Source organism: Aplidium turbinatum, chromosome 13 (genome assembly GCF_918807975.1).
Source record: "Aplidium turbinatum chromosome 13, kaAplTurb1.1, whole genome shotgun sequence".
Lineage (NCBI taxonomy): Eukaryota > Metazoa > Chordata > Ascidiacea > Aplousobranchia > Polyclinidae > Aplidium > Aplidium turbinatum.
The window spans coordinates 2,293,886-2,312,710 of NC_137484.1; the positions used below are offsets into that span (position 1 = coordinate 2,293,886).

At 39.4% G+C, this 18,825-nt stretch overlaps 1 protein-coding gene across 1 annotated transcript; it reads right to left on the minus strand.

Moving 5' to 3' along the window:
• Positions 1 to 3,069: 3,069 nt before the first annotated feature.
• LOC145782620 (myosin regulatory light chain, smooth muscle-like) lies at positions 3,070 to 18,598 on the minus strand. Its single transcript, XM_082594432.1, has 8 exons — positions 17,208 to 18,598; positions 16,206 to 16,316; positions 10,099 to 10,206; positions 8,344 to 8,419; positions 7,240 to 7,341; positions 6,095 to 6,173; positions 5,649 to 5,697; positions 3,070 to 4,268 (listed from the first exon to the last, which is right to left on the minus strand). The coding sequence occupies exons 2-8, from the start codon at positions 16,212 to 16,214 to the stop codon at positions 4,170 to 4,172; spliced, it is 522 nt and encodes a 173-aa protein (XP_082450558.1). The 5' UTR covers positions 16,215 to 16,316; positions 17,208 to 18,598; the 3' UTR covers positions 3,070 to 4,169.
• Between the last annotated feature and the right edge of the window lie 227 nt (positions 18,599 to 18,825).

The window sequence follows — 18,825 nt, forward strand, 5'->3', positions numbered from 1 at the left end:
AAATACCACGAAGTTGATCCTGTTTCATTTGGCTCCATGCAAGCAAGGAATACCCTTCTCTATCATAACGCGCCATCAAATTTCTCTTGGCTGTAGCTGTAACTAAATCGATGGCTAGGACCAGGCTGAAAACAGACACTTAATGTTATTGCGTGTAAGCTTGTCTTTTGTTAAGCCTTGGCTTGATCTGGATGGATGGTCATTTACTTTTGTTTGAATGCGAAACAAAGCGTATATAAAAAACAAAGACGTAGGCCTACAGTGTGCATCTAATTAGAGAGTGCGAAAGACCGTAGCCCTGAAAGTGTAGAAGGTCGTCGAGTCGATGCAACATGTAAGCTCATGTTTTAATTTAATAGTAAATTGCACGAAGATGCGTTGTTTTTCATTTATTAATTTGTTGTTTATTTGTTTGTTCATAACATCTTATTATTATGGGTCTCATAAAAAAATGATGACAAAAAGTGGGCAGCGAATTGAAAAAGGTTGGGAAGCACTGGGTTGATTTCATCATTCAAGACACGCAGAACTGTTGGTCTACTGGGTAGACTGAAGACGTTACAGTCTTTAAAAATTAAAAGTCAACATTTATTAACAGGCTGCCTAACTTTTTCACATTCAGTCCTGGCACTGCATGAGATCGATTGCAGAGACAAACTACCTCAGAGCTAACAAACAAGGGGTCTTGTAAGCCAGGTAAGACACACGTGCAATAACCAATCAACAACAGAGTTTCCAAAACAAAAAAGAGAACTCGCCAATTTCAGATTTTTGTGAAGTAATTTTTGAGAAATCTGTCCATATGTTTCCGCTGTTTTTAAATAGCGACGACGCATGCCTCGCGAAGCTGGTGGTGTCCATGATAGGAGTTGACCACGTGACTTTAAAATACAAAATTGATTTAAACGATTTGGTTTTTCTTTGATCAATTGTGTCAATCACCTTCAGTTTTTGACCATTAAAAGCCACTCAGTTCACCGAGGTGACAGCCCCCACTAATCGCAATGCTTGCTGATGCAATAAATATATCTTCATGCTTAGTGGCTTATATACTTACAGAGCACATTGATAGTGAACAAAAAAAATTAATACTTCTACAGCCAGGCAATCTTTGAGTTCAATTACGCTGAAGACAATGATTCTACTCTGCTATTAGTAACCCCCGTTGGTCGTGAGAGGGTGAAGCAAATACCGCAGTCCACCATCGTGTGAGATTGAATGATAAGATAGCCTTTGACTTGAGCTTATGAAACAAATGATAGCATGCTGCAATGTAAACCGAATACTACGGAAGTGGGCAGTGGTGATAGATTGCATTGTTATTTCCCTCATGACTACATGTTTCCCTTAAATGCAAACCCATTCAGAATAAAGTTGTTGTGGCTTAGGAGCATTGCAGCTATTGTTACCATACCAATGAATTTAATTATCACTAAAACAAACTAGAGAAACAGACTAAACAAACGCTTTGAGATTGAACTGAGCAAGTAGCGAGCTATCCAATGAACAACTGCATCAATATCATTCCAAGGGCAAACTGCGGCTTCCAGTTGACTGCATGATAGACTGTGAAATACATTGAAACCAAACGGTGTAAATTATGACTGCAATGCAGTAACTGACGGAATTATGCCTGCCACCATGTTGTCATGCCTGCCACCATGTTGTCATGCCTGCCACCATGTTGTCATGCCTGCCACCATGTTGTCATTCTACTTACTTCATGGGATTCATTTTGGCAAAGTATTGTAGCATTTTTAAGTGTGCTTCAATACTTCACACTCTCACCAGTTAACACTTCGTCTTCAATCGTTTACTGTGAAAGCACGCAAGCTAACGTGGTGTCTCCTAAGCCAATGTTTGAAGTCTCAAACTGTTCTACAGATCGTCTGGAAATTGGCATTGATCTTGAACTATTTGATGCATTATTTGGCATGAAACAAGCGTCTATCAAAGTTGCTTTTATTGTGAATCGCGTTTGATCCATAACATACGCAGGTGGTTTGAACAATCGGTTGTAACATTGCTTTGCTTCTGCCTAATAAGATTTTGGGTGGAAATCGAAGTTTTTTTTACAAATGTTAACTTGCGCCTCCAAACACCTCCACCTCTAAACTTTGTCAATAGCCTAACCATCTTTAATGCAACTAGTAGGCTACGATAGGCTAGGCATGTACAAAAGTTTGGCAAACACATTGTTCGAAAGATGATATTTTAAAATAATGATCACCCTTCAAGAGGTGGTTTAACAACCTTTGGCATCATTGACCCCGCGAACTCGAAAAGGACAAACTTGCGAAAATAAAGACATTGTCTGTATTGGCAACTGTAACCTACAAATCCAACACAATTAAATAACAGACAGTTGGTAGCATCGAGGCGTCAGCTGCTCTGATTATGACATGGCATTGAGATAAAATGAAAATACGGCTGATGAGGAATAGCTCACAAAACGAAATACCAAGCAACGAAAATCTTATGTAGTTCCCACTATTCTATTTTGCGTTTAGCTTTCTTCATTGTTCCCTCATTGAATTGAGGCTCGCGCAAGATTTCACTCTAGTTTCGAGTGTCTACTTCAATGAAGTTACCTCCGTTTTAAATCTAAAAGAACGGGCTGCCTGATCACCGTCTAATCTCGCCTGAAAGCTGAAAGCGATCCGCACTTATACGGACTGCATCACTAAAAGAAAAATTTACACCAATCGTTATGAGTGTAGCAGGCGGAAGCGTCGCGCTGCGGAAGCGCTTCGGCGTGTCTTTTTTCCATCACGCTGTCATTGTTGTTTCTTTGTTTCTCCTCGGTAGAGCTCTCTCGCTTCCTGATTCTCTTTCGGTTGCTCCTGTGCGCCTGCAGGTTAGTTACTGTGGAAATGAACAAACCAACCAACTTTATTGGTTTCGCCACCGTCGATTGTTTACATTATTGTTTGAAACAGTTGATTTCACAAATCATCAAGCAGCGATTGTTTGCAACCTTCAGACTGCCGCATCTCTTTTCATGAGTCCATCACCTCGCGCCGTTATTTCTTTTTCAAAGCGAGAGTTAGGCTGCAAAAATACGAATCATTCCAAACGAGGATGTTTAATTGTTCAACATTCCAATCGAGGCGGTTCAAAATAAGTTCGGTTTAGGGAAAAACGAAATGAAAGTAAAGTTTATTTTATGATCGGCTGTTCAAAACGAAACAAAAACTTTCTATTCTAAACAAACTGTAAACAACAATATTTTAATCTGAAAGAAATAAAAAGTTTTGTTTCGTTATAAACAGCGTATCACCAACTGACGTTGCCTTCGCTTTTTTTTCGAAAACTTTTATCACAAAATGATTTGAAGAGTTTCGCACCAGCCACAAAATTTTAATCCTACGGAGCTTTTGCGTTCCGTTTAAAATTACTTTGGATTTTGCTCCAAAACAAAAATGACTTTTCAGAAACCGAATAAAATTGTTCGAAATAAATAAAATGAAATATTTCGTTTCATTTCACCTCAAAGTTCTATGGTATCGTTTTAAAGCGATCCCTTTGTTTCGTTGTCGGCTTGGCAGTTAAAATGGACTCACGGAACAAAACCAGGCGCGGAAGATTCGAGAGTTCAAAAGCCCTTTGGGCGCCACTATGGTTCGCAAACAATTGCTAATTGCTTGTCAAGGGCTTACTATCTGTGTTCTCAATAATTTTATTTGAATTTCTTTTAATTTATTTTCTTAATAATTATTTTTCAACTTGTATTTTTGTAACGAGCCTCCGTTGCCATTCGTTTTCTCCAGAGGAGAGTTTCCATAATTTTGGAAATGCTACAAAGCGTGTGCCGTGAAATTCAAACTGAACTGGAGAAAGATTGAAGGATTTGGCTCAAAAAAAAAAAAATACTTTTATTTTGTTTTTTTTATAGGTTTTAAAATCAATGTTTCTGGTGACCAAGCACCGGCCTGAAAGTTGGTTTCATAGACGTCACTGAGCGTTGAAACAATGTAAGCAATACAACTATTGCTGGCTGGGGTTCTATCGAATAATTTGTCCCATGGAAACTATTACGTCAAATTGAACAGCGTCAATAATAACGAAAGCGAAGATAACTCCACACAAAAGCTATCATCACTTCGTTTTGCAAGTGGTGGGGATGAGGAAATATAAGTGATGCTCCAGACGATGGTAGATGTGACGGCTCATTCCTCTTCTTGGCCGTGGGTGACAATGTAGCAGAGCGACTTGTAATCCAGGTTCCCGGCTGCATCGATGGGCGCGATGTCGAACATCTGGTTTAACTATGACGAAACATTGAAAAATAAATAAATGATGCTAAACGGGAAGATTGTTGTAGAAATGCATAATAGCAGTAAAAAGTTACAAAGTTCTGCTTTGGAAAGGGCCAACTTTACGGGTATCTCGCACAGTTTGTCATAATTATTATCAAGATTATGTAGGGCCGAGTGCTTCAAATGATGCAAAGTGCATGATGTAAACTGCTGAAAATACTCACAGTTGTTCAAATTGAAAATGGTTAACATCACAATGCTAATGCGTGCTTGTGACGTATCAAGATGACAAAAAGATTAGCATTAAAAAATAATTATTCAATTAAAGCCTTACACCGACCCATAACTTTTCCGGGTAGGTCAAACCCGGGTTCAGAACTAGGGGACTAATGATCGCTGCAACCACTAGCGTACGCAGGGGGTCATTAGGCAATGCCTCCCTTCCTTAAAAATGTTTTAGTAGTTAACGACGTAGATTAAGACATTTAATATGTTTTGGATTGCACTGTCAAAGCAATTAACAATGTTGTTTTATAAACTAAGCCAATACGAAATACATGGCCCAATCCACCTACCACACCCCAGGTATACCCAATGTAGCATAGTGTTCTGTAAGCCTATTATAGTGAGAAAGAAATGGATAAAGTCTAAACTAAAACCATACTGGGATATCATGAAGACGTCTGGGATATCAATGGCCAATGGCGTAGCCAGGGGGAGTTTGGGGGTTACAACTCCCCTTTTAGCACGCGTGTGACGTCACGATATTGAGAATGATGCTTTCAGTCTCTTTATGCTTGGGAATGATGCTTTCAGTCTAAAAAAAACTTGCCTAAATTTAAACAAAACTGCATTAAAAGAGCGAGTTTTGCCAATACCAAACATTCAAACATCTCAGCCAGAAATTAGCAACAAGAAAACATAGAGACTTAGCTTTATTTCCGAAAAATGCCGAAGAAAACATGATCTTATCCTTTTGCTATGCCAGCTGACAGCACCATTTTACAGGAATATTCATACCCACATTTTTGTTAAAAATACTCTCAGAATGCACCAAATTCAAAGTAATTTTTCAAAAATTTCTGGCGGAGGCCCCGCAGATCCCCCGCCGCTGGGTGTCGTCTTAGACGAAAACGCCGTCGGGCTTCGCCTGCCGGTCGTCAAAAATACCCCTTTGCAAAATTTCTGCCTATGCTACTGTCAATGCCCCCCCCCCCCCCCCCCCCTTGAGAAAATCCTGCTTACGCCACTGGCTGCAACTACCGAAGCCAATGCTTTATCCAGAAACTCCACTTTTAAGACATGTGTGACGTCACCATTACTAATGACACCACTTATCATTATCAAACACATCTCAAAGGGAGGATTGATGTGAAGTTGTTCTCTTACCTCTGTCTTGTCGAACCTGTCCGCTTGAGTAGTAAGGAGTTCCGCCAGCCTGCAATACAAAGTCAATGACTCCCAGAATTCATTGGCTGCTGGAAGCCATCAGAATGTAGGCTAACAATATTTGGGTTGTAAGAAACAAGCTTAAACTATTTTGTTGACTAGGCAAGCTCATTGCTCCGGGTGTATAAAACAAAAGTCATTTGACCCTGCTCAGTAGGTTAACATTGCTGAACAATGCCAAAGCTCGAGCCCCCAAAGTTTCACCCGATGCAAAATGTTAATTATTTAATATTTGCTGTCAATGTTTGTTGGGAAATCAAATTATTCAACAAGTCGAGGTTGGGCCTCCAAGCAAACAAATAAATCTTCAACCCTTTCATACACAAGTCGTCTGCTGCATAAACGCTCAAGTCAATTAGTCAACTTATTTTGCCCAGCTCTCTTACGCGTGCTTGTGCAGGAAGCCTTTGTCTTCGGCGTCGATAACTTTGAACGCGGCAACGATTGTTTCTTCCGGGTCTGTCCCTGAAACGTGACGAAGAAACGTTAAGCATACAACAAACAAGCACAACGCTCGTCACGTCACAGCGATGACGTCCTTTTAATAAATGCCCTTCTGGGAGCTGAAGATATGAACCTCGTTACAGTTGGTGGAGAGCAAACAGACCTGACCATGGCATCCGTGTTGGATTCGACGATAAAATAAAATCTACTCTCACTTTTTGTTTGTCAGACAAGGATTCTGGGAACTCAAAATCCATGTTTGTTTTTGGCGCAGTTGGCATCAACTGCTCCGGAGAAATAACCAACCTGCCGGAGAAAGGTTTTGATAATAATCAATTACAAAAACGCGATGTAAAAAAAGTATGTGGTTATTAGCTACGAGCGGATGTTACTATTGAGATTCACGCCAAATATTTGGCATGCTCAACGTTGAAGGACATCGAAGCAATAAAATAATAATGGACTTGAATTGAAAACTAAATAAGAACACTTCATACCAAACACTTCATGCCAAATCGAAACCGACACAACGCACGCACTTATGCGTGACGCTCGTCAATGGCCAGTGCCAGTGGGTGGAGCAAGAGCATTCCTCTTTAGTGATGACGTATCATCGTATAACAATGATTTATTGTGTGGTGATGCAAAACTAACGTCAACATATCTACATAGTTGTGCTTCCCGTGAAAAAGTTTCGCATCAATATGCTACAATCACGAAGGAATGTAGGCTAGTCAATCATCTTGCTGGTAGCCTAATATGATACTAGAAGCCTGGGTGGTAAAACGACAACCCAACTTTTTATATGACAACATCAATGCCGGTATAATCGTTTTGTTGAACATTGCTCTTGAGCTCTACAGTCTACAATACAACAATCCAATGTTCATGCATTCAACAGCACTCCCAAGCAAGACTTGTTATGTCAGACGCAGCTGTGGCCACTAGTATGTTCAGTGTCACGTAATAATTGAACGTGTGAAGTGTTTACAATTTCGAAAAACGCGATTCTGACTGGGTGCTGGTTGCCTCCGTGAGATAGTGTCTCACATTTGTTTCATCATTCTGTGAGCTGTACAATCCGAACCTTTTATTTTGTCGCCCATCATGGCGAGAAAAACCGTGAAGTTGAGTTGACCAGGAGCTTGGGAAAGCATCTCTTCCAGATCCTTCTCATTCTTGACGTTTCCTTCGCGCACATGAATCAACAAGGGTTGAAGTAATAATAATATGTATGAGGCTATAAAGTGTTAAGCAAGTTTACTTAAAACAACTAAAAGATTACAAATGTCGCCACCAGAAGCTCAAGTACGATTTGAAAGCGCCACAAACTTTGTCATCAGGGGAGCTGCGTTAATGCATGACGTTGCATATTGCGCTCTTCCAATCGTTGCTGACCAAGATATCACAAGATGTTGAAAAAGATAACCGGCTCTAAGTACGATTGACGTCATCAAAAGGGTTGAAACAGTTCAAACAAATATTAACTGCTCAGCAGTACGATGGGACAAAACAAAAATAAATTATATTGACGAAAGCCGCCATGTTAGCCCAGTGGCTACGCGCCAGACTCAAGATCAAGCGGCGCTGGTTCGACTCTCGGGGTGTACGCTTGAGCAACGCATTTAAGGACTGCTCTCCATACAGCGGCACCTAGTGAATGGAATAATTCCTCGGCAACACTTCAACAATCGGAAACTTCAATTTGTCAATCTCGGTGACCGGGCCTGTGTCAGTGATTCAAAGCCTCTGCAAGTATGCGAAACTGCCAAAATTATGCTCTCAAAGAAGCTTTCCCAGTCCGAGAATAAACATCAAACTAATCAATCAAATGAAGACCCAGGATTACAAAAAATTACTGTATTTAATTTCAATGTTTAAAAAATTTTCTCCCAATATCAAATAATTTCCATTGCACAACAATGTGAGTTACACTGGTGGGCTACATTGAAACGGTTTCGCTAGCATGATATTTACTTTTGCATGACGTGACATGTCAAACTTGAACAAGTCTTTTTAGAAAGCCTCGTGAGCAATAAACTTATTTTGACTATTCCAAAATGTAGAAGCCAGGTTTATAGATCAAATGCCAAGAACACATTGTTGATATAAACTTTCAGCTGATCACCCTCTCTGCGGCTGACTAGTAACTTCTAATTGTCGATCGATAAAAGCGACACATGTGTCTCACCAAGCGACGCGTATGTGTCTTTGAGGTCTTCTTTGTCTATAAATCCGTCCCTGTTTGCGTCGATCATCGTGAAAGCCTGAAATAGTAAATGGATGTTAAATGAGAGAATGACGTGGAGATTCCTTGATGCAAATGGACGACAGAAGTTATAGTTGACAGTGTTAGAATAAAGCAGACCGTCGACCCCAGTGTCCCAGTTCTAAGTTATAGTCCCAGTTATAAATAGGTCTACTGTTAGTAAACATAAGTAATCCATCTCGCTTGTATTCAACCACAACATAGCTTATTGTACATTGAACAAACGAAACAATTGACACTTAAACGAACTGCTTGCAGATAGATGCGCACGTTAGTTTCAACTCTGCTGCAGCGCAACTAGCAAGAACGGCCAATGACTCAGTGTTCTTGTGGCCTAGATCTTGACAAACTAGTTTGAAAATACAAGTTGCAGCAATGCTTGACAGGATCACAGAATCCGCACATCCTTCGAAATGAGAGTAATAGTACTGCAATTCTAACGTTCGTTTAACGTCGCTTGACGTTGACATTTCCTAACAGCAACGGAAGCGAACGTTACCACGCATCACCGCTTCTGATGAGTCACATCACAAATGTTTACGTGATGTCATAGGCGAGGGGTGCACACTGCGCACGTCAGGTTATGAAGAGGAAAGAAATTACAAAACCAAATCATTGTGCGACCCCCCTGAGAATATTGAAACGACGCACCAAAGCGTCGCGACGCAAAGTTCGAGAACCTCTGGTTTATACAGACTTCTATCATTCTCATCACGTACAATGGTTATATCTAAAACCTCAGAGTGGAAACCCTGAAACATGTTTCCAGTGACCTCACGAAGCTCTGGTGAGCCCATCGTAGTTACCCACTAATGGAACTCCACTGATTACAAAACGCTAAAATCAATTTATTCTGCTCATCGCCACTCACTATTACAATGTTCGTGCAAGAAAACCGTAACCCGGCAAACCGAATCAATCTGATAGTTTGTTACGTGATTGCTCACTTTTGTCTTATGATAATGTATTCTTATCAGAACATTAATCGTAATGCTTCAATCCAAGCTAGATTGTAGAAAATAGGATCGCGGGTTTGCTTCTGTATGCAGCGAGGGTAGGGTTTTGTCTTGTGACAATCGTTTAATTTAAAGCTTCACTTTGACTTTTCTCTCGGTTTCGTCATTGTGTTGAATCGCTGTAGCGAGTGATAAACGATGAGTTGCGTTGCTCTCACTGAGAACACCGTTGTCACGTTCAAGCGCGCGACTGCCACGCGGTGTGATTTTCCTTTCTGTCTACGTTTTGCTTAACTTGAAAGTTTTCATGAGTTGCAGTTTATGAAGAAATTGTGACAGGCAAGTGAAGCCAGCCGACAGTGATGGACACCAGCGCTTGACCCATTTCAGCCAAAGAGCCTTTGACCATCGGCATCGCTGTTTGCCAGCTACATTTGAATTCTAGCAATGGGGTTGAATCGGACGCAGCCATGAAGTAGCATACCAACATTTAAAAGTTGCAAATCGTTTAAACCTATATCTTACCTTACGTTAAAAGAATATCAAAGTGTTGGTTTGTTACGTGATAGTTGTTAAAACCAACAGTTATATTTTATAAAATATACTACTAATATAAAAAAATAATAATATATAAAACAAATAAAAAAACCAACAGTTATATTTTATAAAATGTAACTCTATAATTATTTTATTGTTTAGTTATAATCTTATATCTATTCACCTCTTTAAACTCTTGTATCTGGGATTGGTCGAACATAGAGAAGACATTGGAAGTAGCTCTCTGTGATCTCTGCTTTGACCCCTCCTTCTTTTTAGTCTTTCTGCTGGCCTGAAAGACAAAGCGCCCTTGAAGTTGTCGTCTTTCGTCTTTCGTCTTTCCAAATGCTTTCCGTTTATCGCAAAATTCAAACGAGACCTGTCATCTATGACGCTGCGCAGGCGATGCGACTTTGAGGGAAGCCAGTCCATTGTGACGTTGTCGCAACATTAGCGAATGACGTCACAATAAGATTGAAATCAGCCAACACACCCACAATGCTCTACAGCAGGGGTCACCAACTGGCGTCCCGCGGCCGCATGTGGCCCGCCACGCTGTTGTGTGCGGCCGCGGAAAGTATCAGCGCACAAGTATAACCAAAAATACTTTTTTGAGGAGTTATACAACATGAAGGCAAAAAATACTTTCCGGGAAGCATATTTTTGCTTTGCATACGATTCCACCCACCAACCAATCAGATTGTAGTTCTAGGTAGGGGTCGTTTAAAGTTATTCCAATGCGATGTCCAGCCACACTGTTCCGGTGGTTGATTAAAAGATCTGTTTTCGAATTTCGAAAATGTCTGTAAGCATAGGGTTGCTTATTCTAAGTTTGTAAATGTCATGTAAACACTAGTGTGCGTTTCACCGTTATTGGGTTTCACGAGCAGTGTTCCTTTATGCAAGTTTTTGTTGGCAAAATAGGTCGGTGTGCCAACTCAATTTATAATAAATTGGAATAATATTATATATAAATTTAAAGACTTTTTCTGGTATTATGAAAATATTTAGCTTAGCACTGCAAAATATTGTTAATCAACAATTCTTGCCATGCTTATAAGCACTGCAAGTGACATTTGTCTAATAATCAAAGAAAGACGGTTTCATGGACTCTCACAAAAAGGATGAAAAACCAACTCATTGCTTTTTTAGAGGGAGCACTGTTCATGAGTTACGATAGAAACGTTTTTTCGGTGATTTCCACAAGCGTTTGTTTCATGGTGCCTGGTTTCTTTCTCCTTTTATTGGAGCCTATTTTTCGCTGATATGTTTGCAGGTCACTATTGTTGTCTATATGCAACAGTCAAAACTTTTGTTAAATGAGCTTGGCCTGGCAGTAGCGTCGTTCGACTAATTTTGTTGCTGCGGTATTCTAAGATAAATATCAACAACATGTAACGTTGGATACTGGGTACGAAATGCGTTCTTTTCTAGCATAAGAATCAACTTACCTAAAATTTTATTAGTGCGGCCCGCCACAGCTCTCCTAAGTGCCAAAGTGACCCGCATGCAGAAAAGGTTGGTGACCCCTGCTCTACAGTGAAATGTAGATTGAACGATGAGCGCGAATTGTTGGTAAGGTGGGTTAAGGGGATTGAAGGGGTGTTGATAGAACGATGAGCGGTTGGGGTTTGGCATGGTGTTGATTGGTATAGTGGGTTAAGGGGATTGAAGGGGCGTTGAATTAGAGTGAGTTGGCACAAAGAAGCAAAGTAATATACTATACAATGTCTGTTAATCAGTTGTAGTAAAGATGCTGCTAGCCAAACATAGGGGTCTCCCACACAATAATTTGTACAGAAATTCAAAGCAACATGTTATCTAGGTGTAATAACATTGCATTATCCTCAAATGAAAATCAGCAAGAGTTTATGTCATAGATAAATGTAATTGTGAGATTACCCAGTTTTGAACTAAGCTTTGTTAAACGATTTGCCTTAGTCATGTTTTTGGTGTTATTACTTAGGTACCGTGACAAAAATCATTTCAGCAATCGATCACATTTTGACTTCGGTGTTAAATAAAAAACTGCTAAATTTGGGATTTCACGGCTATGAGGGATGAAAGCAGTGGCGTAGCCAGGGGGGGGGGGTTGCAACCCCCCTTTGGCACGCGTGTGACGTCACGATATTGAGAATGATGCTTTCAGTCTAAAAAAATGCCAACTTTTAAACAAAACGGTTATAGGCAAATTGTTCGTAAACAATTGTTCGTAAAACAATTGTTCGTAAACAGTTGTTCGTAAAATTAAATCCCTAAAACAATTCTTCGTAAATCATTTCTTGGTATACATCAATTCTCAATTGCATGCACGAAGAAATGCTTTATGAAGAATTATTTTACGAAGAATTAATTTTACGAACAATTGTTTTACAAACAAATTGTTTACGAACAATTATTTTACGAACAACTGTTTACGAAAAAAACGTCGGACACCAAACAAAACTGCATTAAAAGAGCGAGTTTTGCCAAAGCAAACATTCAAACATCTCAGCCAGGAATTAGCAACAAGAAAACATAGAGACTTAGCTTTATTTCCGAAAAATGCCGAAGAAAACATGACCTTTTCCTTTTGCTATGCCAGCTGACAGCACCATTTTACAGGAATATTCATACCCACATTTTAGTTGAAATTGCTCTCAGAATGCACCAAATTCAAAGTAATTTTTCAAAATTGTCTGGGGGAGACCCCCCAGATCCCCCGCCGCTTGATCGTCAAACCTCCCCCCTTTCAAAATTCCTGGCTGTGCTACTGGATGAAAGCTACATATGAAACCAAAGCGCGTAGTTAACACCACGCTGATCGCAAACTGTGTTATTCAACACATATTTTAAGTTTAGTAAAGCTTTTGTAGTTATTTTTCATACTGAAAAGATAACACAGTAGATGTTTCAGCCAATGTACTGTATGGTTGAAGCCATGAACTTTTGTGGTAAAATGGAATCAATGTGCAGAAGCTAAGTATTAACATGAATGACGAAGAAAAACCACTAAAGCTGGTAACAGGCTGCAAAAACATTTCGATTCGACCAATCACAACCGAAACAGTGTTACAGTCATTTGAGCAAGGTAGCTACTAAAAGTGTTTTGCTACAAGTTCGCTACAGGGACAAATCAACAGGCATTAGTTGGTTGTTGTGTATTGTGATTATTGGTGTTATTATGCTGGATTTATGTGTCATAACTGAAGAAGTGGGGGTGTAGAGAGGAAGTGGGGCATTAACAGATGATCAGTCCAATATCAGCTAGGCTCACTCATCGCTTAGGACGATAATCCTCACCAGGGACAACGTTTAAACAAGAAGTACGTCGTTATAGCGCACTCTAATGACAGTTTTGTACATTGCACAGCAACAATAAATGTTTGGTTCAAGTCCTGGTCGCCTATGCTGTGTCCTGGTCGCCTATGCTGAGTCTTGGTCACCTACGCTGTGTCCTGGTCGCTTATGCTGTGTCCTGGTCTCCTATGCTGTGTCCTGGTCTCCTATGCTGTGTCCTGGTCGCTTCGTCCTTTTCATACATGAACAGAACCAGGTTTACTTTACAAGTTATCAGCAAGGCCTACGACAGAGGGGTACGGAAGGTACGGCGTACCCTTGAGGGCAGGCGCGGATTTATGGGGGGGGCCCAGGGGGCCCGGGCCCCCCCCGAAATTTTGTGAAAAATTGTAGAAATTGTATGTTTCCGCATCAAATGGTTTGATAAGCTTCTAAACAGCTGATGTTAGTCCCTCGGCATCACAATTGATGAAAATGGTTCTTTTAATGTCTATTTTATAGCATATCGTATATGTCGTAGTATCATTGTTCATATCTGTTTAGTTTTTTCTTTCTTTTTAATTAATTTTCAAATTTTCTGGCCCCCCCCGAAAAAAACTCTTAGATTCGCGCCTGCTTGAGGGCCCAGGCCTGTGGTTGTTGGGGGGCCCGAAATTGCGATTTTATAATTTACGCGCAAAAATGTTTGGTTAAAAACCGATAGTTTTTTTAATGCCCGGATGTTTTTGGGCTTTTTTGTGTTTTTTTAAAAACTATTTGAAAAAAGGGGCAAACTTGGTTTTGAATCTTTATCCTCGGACTGACAAAGCCTTGATAGGTTATTCCTGGTTGTTTTGCATACTTGCAGATGTAGAGGCTCTTGAAGCAGGGCCAGTTACCGAGATTGGCAGAGTGAAATTTCCAATTGTTAAAGTCTTGTTGCCTAGGAATTACTACATCCATTAGGTGCCACTGAATGGAGAGCAGTCCTTAGAATGCGTTGCTCAAGCGCACACTCCGAAAGTCGAACCAGCACCGCTTAATCTTGAAGCTTCTTCGTTTACGAAGTTACGCGCTAACCAACTGAGCTATCGGAGCGACTCCTTACATTATGTCATTATTCAGATGCATGGGAATAGAATTTAATCTAGGGTAGGCCAATGCCATTCTCTGTTGTTATAAACTTGTATTTTATGATGCTCAGTCTTATCGAATCTGGCAGCAGGGCAGGGTATAGGCCTATATCATGAGGGAAATTATATATTTATCCTCTTTCATATTCAGTATTATTGTACATATAGCCTATTAAAATTAAAGAATAGTTTACTACAGCTTGATACTATTATTGCACACAGATGTCCAATTCTGCAGCAAAATGTTGTATGGTGTGCAATACGCCTAAGCAAACATCACACGTTTTTCCCAAGACAAAGGGGCCTGGAGTGAGAGGGGGGCCCGAAATGACTCTTCGTACCCCTAGTGAAAATTTCTCTCAGAGGCCCTGGTTATCAGTACTATCTCAGTGTGACCGGGTAACAGACCTTCGCCAAATTATATTAAGTTCTTTTAGACAAGACTGAGTTGAGTTGTACCAGTCAAAATATAAAAATTATTTTTCCATGGGCTATGCCTACATAGACAAGAAATGTATCCTCACATCAACTGCAGTGGGTGTGTTATGATTTTTCAGTGCTGCATAAAGTAACAGTTAATCAAGGTTTATATTGCTTCCGGTGGATCCAGATTAAACATTTTCATGAAATATCTTTAGCAATCAAGGACAAACTAGAGAGTACAAACTCCCACATCAATTCACATACTTTCGGCTTCATGGATAACTTAACTTAAATCTTTGAAAGGTATATTGCTTGACCATCAGGAAAGTTCTGACAACCAGCAAACACAACTCATGTTGCCATGTGCCTATGAACATAACGTTACAGTGACTTGCCACTTTGGGTTAATATCCTTGTGGAAACGTTAATTTAACAATACAACCCGCCAAACTGTCATGCGTCCACGCTCAAAATTATATTAAAACATTCCTTCCTTGATACCACTTCATGCTTGTCTTAATCTCCCTCCCTAATGCAACTTCACTATGAAGTTTGCTGTCAACCGCTCTACCTTATTATGATAATTCTTAACTTTTTCTCCAGCTGCCAACTGAAAACTTGTTGTTTGTTGACAAGAAGTTCCAATAACTTGCACGATGCTTACAAAGCTAATAACGATATTTTTTCTCCCCTACCAGATTAAGATCTATTCAAAAATATGAATAATTGAACTCCTTTGGGCCGTTATTTAGGAGGTGGCCATATGATGTTTGGAAGGCCGTTCACCGGCTGCTTATACAGAGTGGCGATACACAATTGATATATTTGGATTCTCACTCACTTTAAGATCTACAAGAAATCGTTTCTCTTGCAAATTTAATCTGTCAAAATTGTAAATGACTGGCAAAGCAGAAATATAAACAGATGTGGGCAGCTAGGTGCAAGGTAACACATCCAGCAACCATCCCTGCAAAGTGAAAGTTGTCACCAGAAGCATAAAACTTAAAACATGGCCACCTGGAGATGCGGCCTGATTTGTCACATTTTGCAGATTTTGATTACAGCTACAGTACTGCTAGTTGTTTGACTGATATTTTCTGAGATTTTTTTACTTTTTGCTGTCTCCTAATGATATAAAAGCTTTTTGTTGCCTTGGGGAAGCAGTAGCAAATGAGAAAAAATAAGTTGAAAAACGCTCAATCAGACTGTTATTGAAAAATTAACAGTCTGACTAAAATCTTCGAAATCAAATTTTACTGATGAGCCCAGCCTCATGGGCGAAACACGTGTCTATCGCTGTCAATTCTTGCTACAAATCGGCTGCCGAGAAACTTATGGAAGGAACAATTATGCATCTTTCGCACCTTTGAAAAGCTTCAATACTAAAATCTTTGTAATCCTCCGAAATACTTTATTTAAGAATTTGTAATAATAAAATTTAAATTAACAAATTGAGGCAATTAAGAGCCAGTTTTACCTTCTTCATGGTGGTTGATGTTGAATGATTCTTCCCTGGGCTTTCTGATTGAGATTGCGATCGACTAATGCAGCCAGATCAGCCCGATCCTATATATGGCGGCTCGTGAAGCTGATAACGACAAGTATCTCACTGATCCAGACGGAATAATCGCACAACTTCATATCATTGTCGTTGCCGTTACAACGCTGTTTTATGTAATTCTGACGTTGTCCATGTCAAACATCTGGCTTAGTTATGACCTCACAAACATTATCAAGATAAGTTCAACTTCGTCATCGAAACCAGAACCACGATTAAACATTCGCTATTGATAGGTGACGCCCCATGGCAGATAAGCAAGACAATCCAACGACGACGTTTCTTAGTGTTCCCTTGAACAATTTGAAGCATTTGAAGACAACTCTCCCACTTTGTTACGCATACCCACAATTGTTTGCTTGCGATAATTTACAAATTATTTTGATGATTTTAACTCAACCTCTCTGGTTTTGCTTGATTGAATGCCAGCTTGAGTAAAGTATTCGGAACGACCAAACACTTACAACCTTGCATTGACTTACAGTGCCTCTTGCGGCAGCAACAGTGCATGATAAATCATCTCTGCCACGGAGTCGCATTATCGGATATCAAACCTGATCAATGGACAATTTGGGATGTTACTAAAATTATCTTAATTTAACAAAACAAATCTTGGCTCTTCATACTGGACAAAACTTTTTATGTTATATACTTTGGTAGTGATTGAAATCATTGCTTTCTACAGCTCATATTCGGTTTGAAGATAAAGACTTATTGTTTATGGATCGTTTGCTGAGCAATGGCTTTCAATTACAATTTGCAATACGGCACCGAAATGGATTTAATTGGAAATATTTTTTTTATGTAAGCACAAGTTTAAATGGTCGATGGTTGCTTGTCAAGGTAAGTCAACGAACTATTACCTTTCAAAGGATTTTATGATGTTTATTTAGCAAAAATAGAAGTTCACAACTTTCTCACTTTTGACTTGTTTATATTCGGCTCTTCCTTGGCTAGTTACTTTAACTTCATCGAAAAAGATCTTGAGACAGGAAACTTGAGTTGTGCTAGTGCTCTGGGTTGAAATGATCAATAGTTTGGTTTGCGTTGGATGATGGTCTGATGCCTACAGGACGAGGAAGGTTTTAATTTGTTCACAGATGATGTCGAAAGGAACACGTTGCTCAAAATGTTGAACTAGGACATGTCGGTACCATCGAAACATCTTCACAACAAACGTCAGGGAGGCCAAGCAATTAACATCGTCACATTTATTGCATCAATCCAGTATGCGACATAAGCACAAGCTGAAGATGCGTCATTGATGAAATCACAAAAATTGTTTCCCTGACAACTTCAGCAAAGATCTATAGAAAACGATCGCGCTGATTCAAACGATGACCTAACTCCGGATTGATCCCAACTTTCTGATTGTTTCCGCTGTCAAACGATGCACGTAAATCGCGTTAGGCCATTATTTCCAACTACTGGACATTCTATTCATTTCAAACAATAAGTAGCATTACGGAAAACTGTTAGCATTAACATTTCACAATGTCTGTAACTACTCCAATGCAATTGTAGAGATTAGATTCTTTAATTTGTGGTCCTTTGCAAATTGTTTTTAAACAAAACTTTACAAAAGCACCGCTGCCAGCCATCATGTCTTCAACCATTCACAATTTCTGGAGCACTGAAGAAGATTATGCTATATTATAATTCATGAATGATTTCGTTAAAACAGTAATTTTTTTATCTTAATTGCTCGCTTAAATATCATCCAGTGTTTGAATCGTGCAAAGCAATATGTGCATATACTGCAATGCCCACACTAACGTTGTTAATGTTTATTTACAGTTTACACCAAATCAAACTGCGCTGATATTCAGTGATGCCAGGAAATATTTTACAGCAATAAGATAATCCGGTTGGTGCCACAACCATATTGTGTAGCCACAAAAATAATTAATGCAGTGACTCCATTGGCAGCAATATTATAAAATTCCAACCTCAAATATTCAACCAATCTTTTGCTTCGAGTAAGTTCTAATGTCAACACGTTTCTTCAAATATCAACAGGAAAATCGATTATCACGTCACAAAGGTATGGGCTGCGATTGTAAATGCCAGAAAATTCTTCCCAGATATTGCAGGTTTTCAATTTTGTTTCATTAAAACTTTTGAACGCATCAAAAATACTGGACACTTGCAACATTTCTCCACAGTTATCCCGCAGTGGGACTGAGATGCAGTTAAGCTGGTTCCCTTGTCACACCGGTTTCAAACTTAATCATTCTTTATTACAAAATACATGGAAAATCAGCAGAGCCCTATTGGCATATGCATTTCGCTCTAACTTTAGAGCATCTTTAGTGCCTAAAAAGCAAACATAAGAAAGCAAAACCTAAAAACTGTCACTAAATAAATAAATAAATAAATCTGCAGTAGCCTAAGATACTGACCAAGACTAACTGCCAAAACTAACTGGTAGAATACTGCGTAAATATTAACTGGCTGCATAAAATATTTATAGGCAAATTTAAACTATATTTAAACTAAACTACACGAACCTAACTACTATGACAAAATAATGATGACA

Bases quoted from the DNA above. Each gene is read 5' to 3' on its own strand.
- LOC145782620 (XM_082594432.1), bottom strand. The intron at 7,342-8,343 runs GTGAGACACATG...ATGTGCGCGAAG, and splicing joins AGACACATACGCGTCGCTTG to GAAACGTCAAGAATGAGAAG. The intron at 4,269-5,648 runs GTAAGAGAACAA...GTTTCGTCATAG, and splicing joins ACAGGTTCGACAAGACAGAG to TTAAACCAGATGTTCGACAT.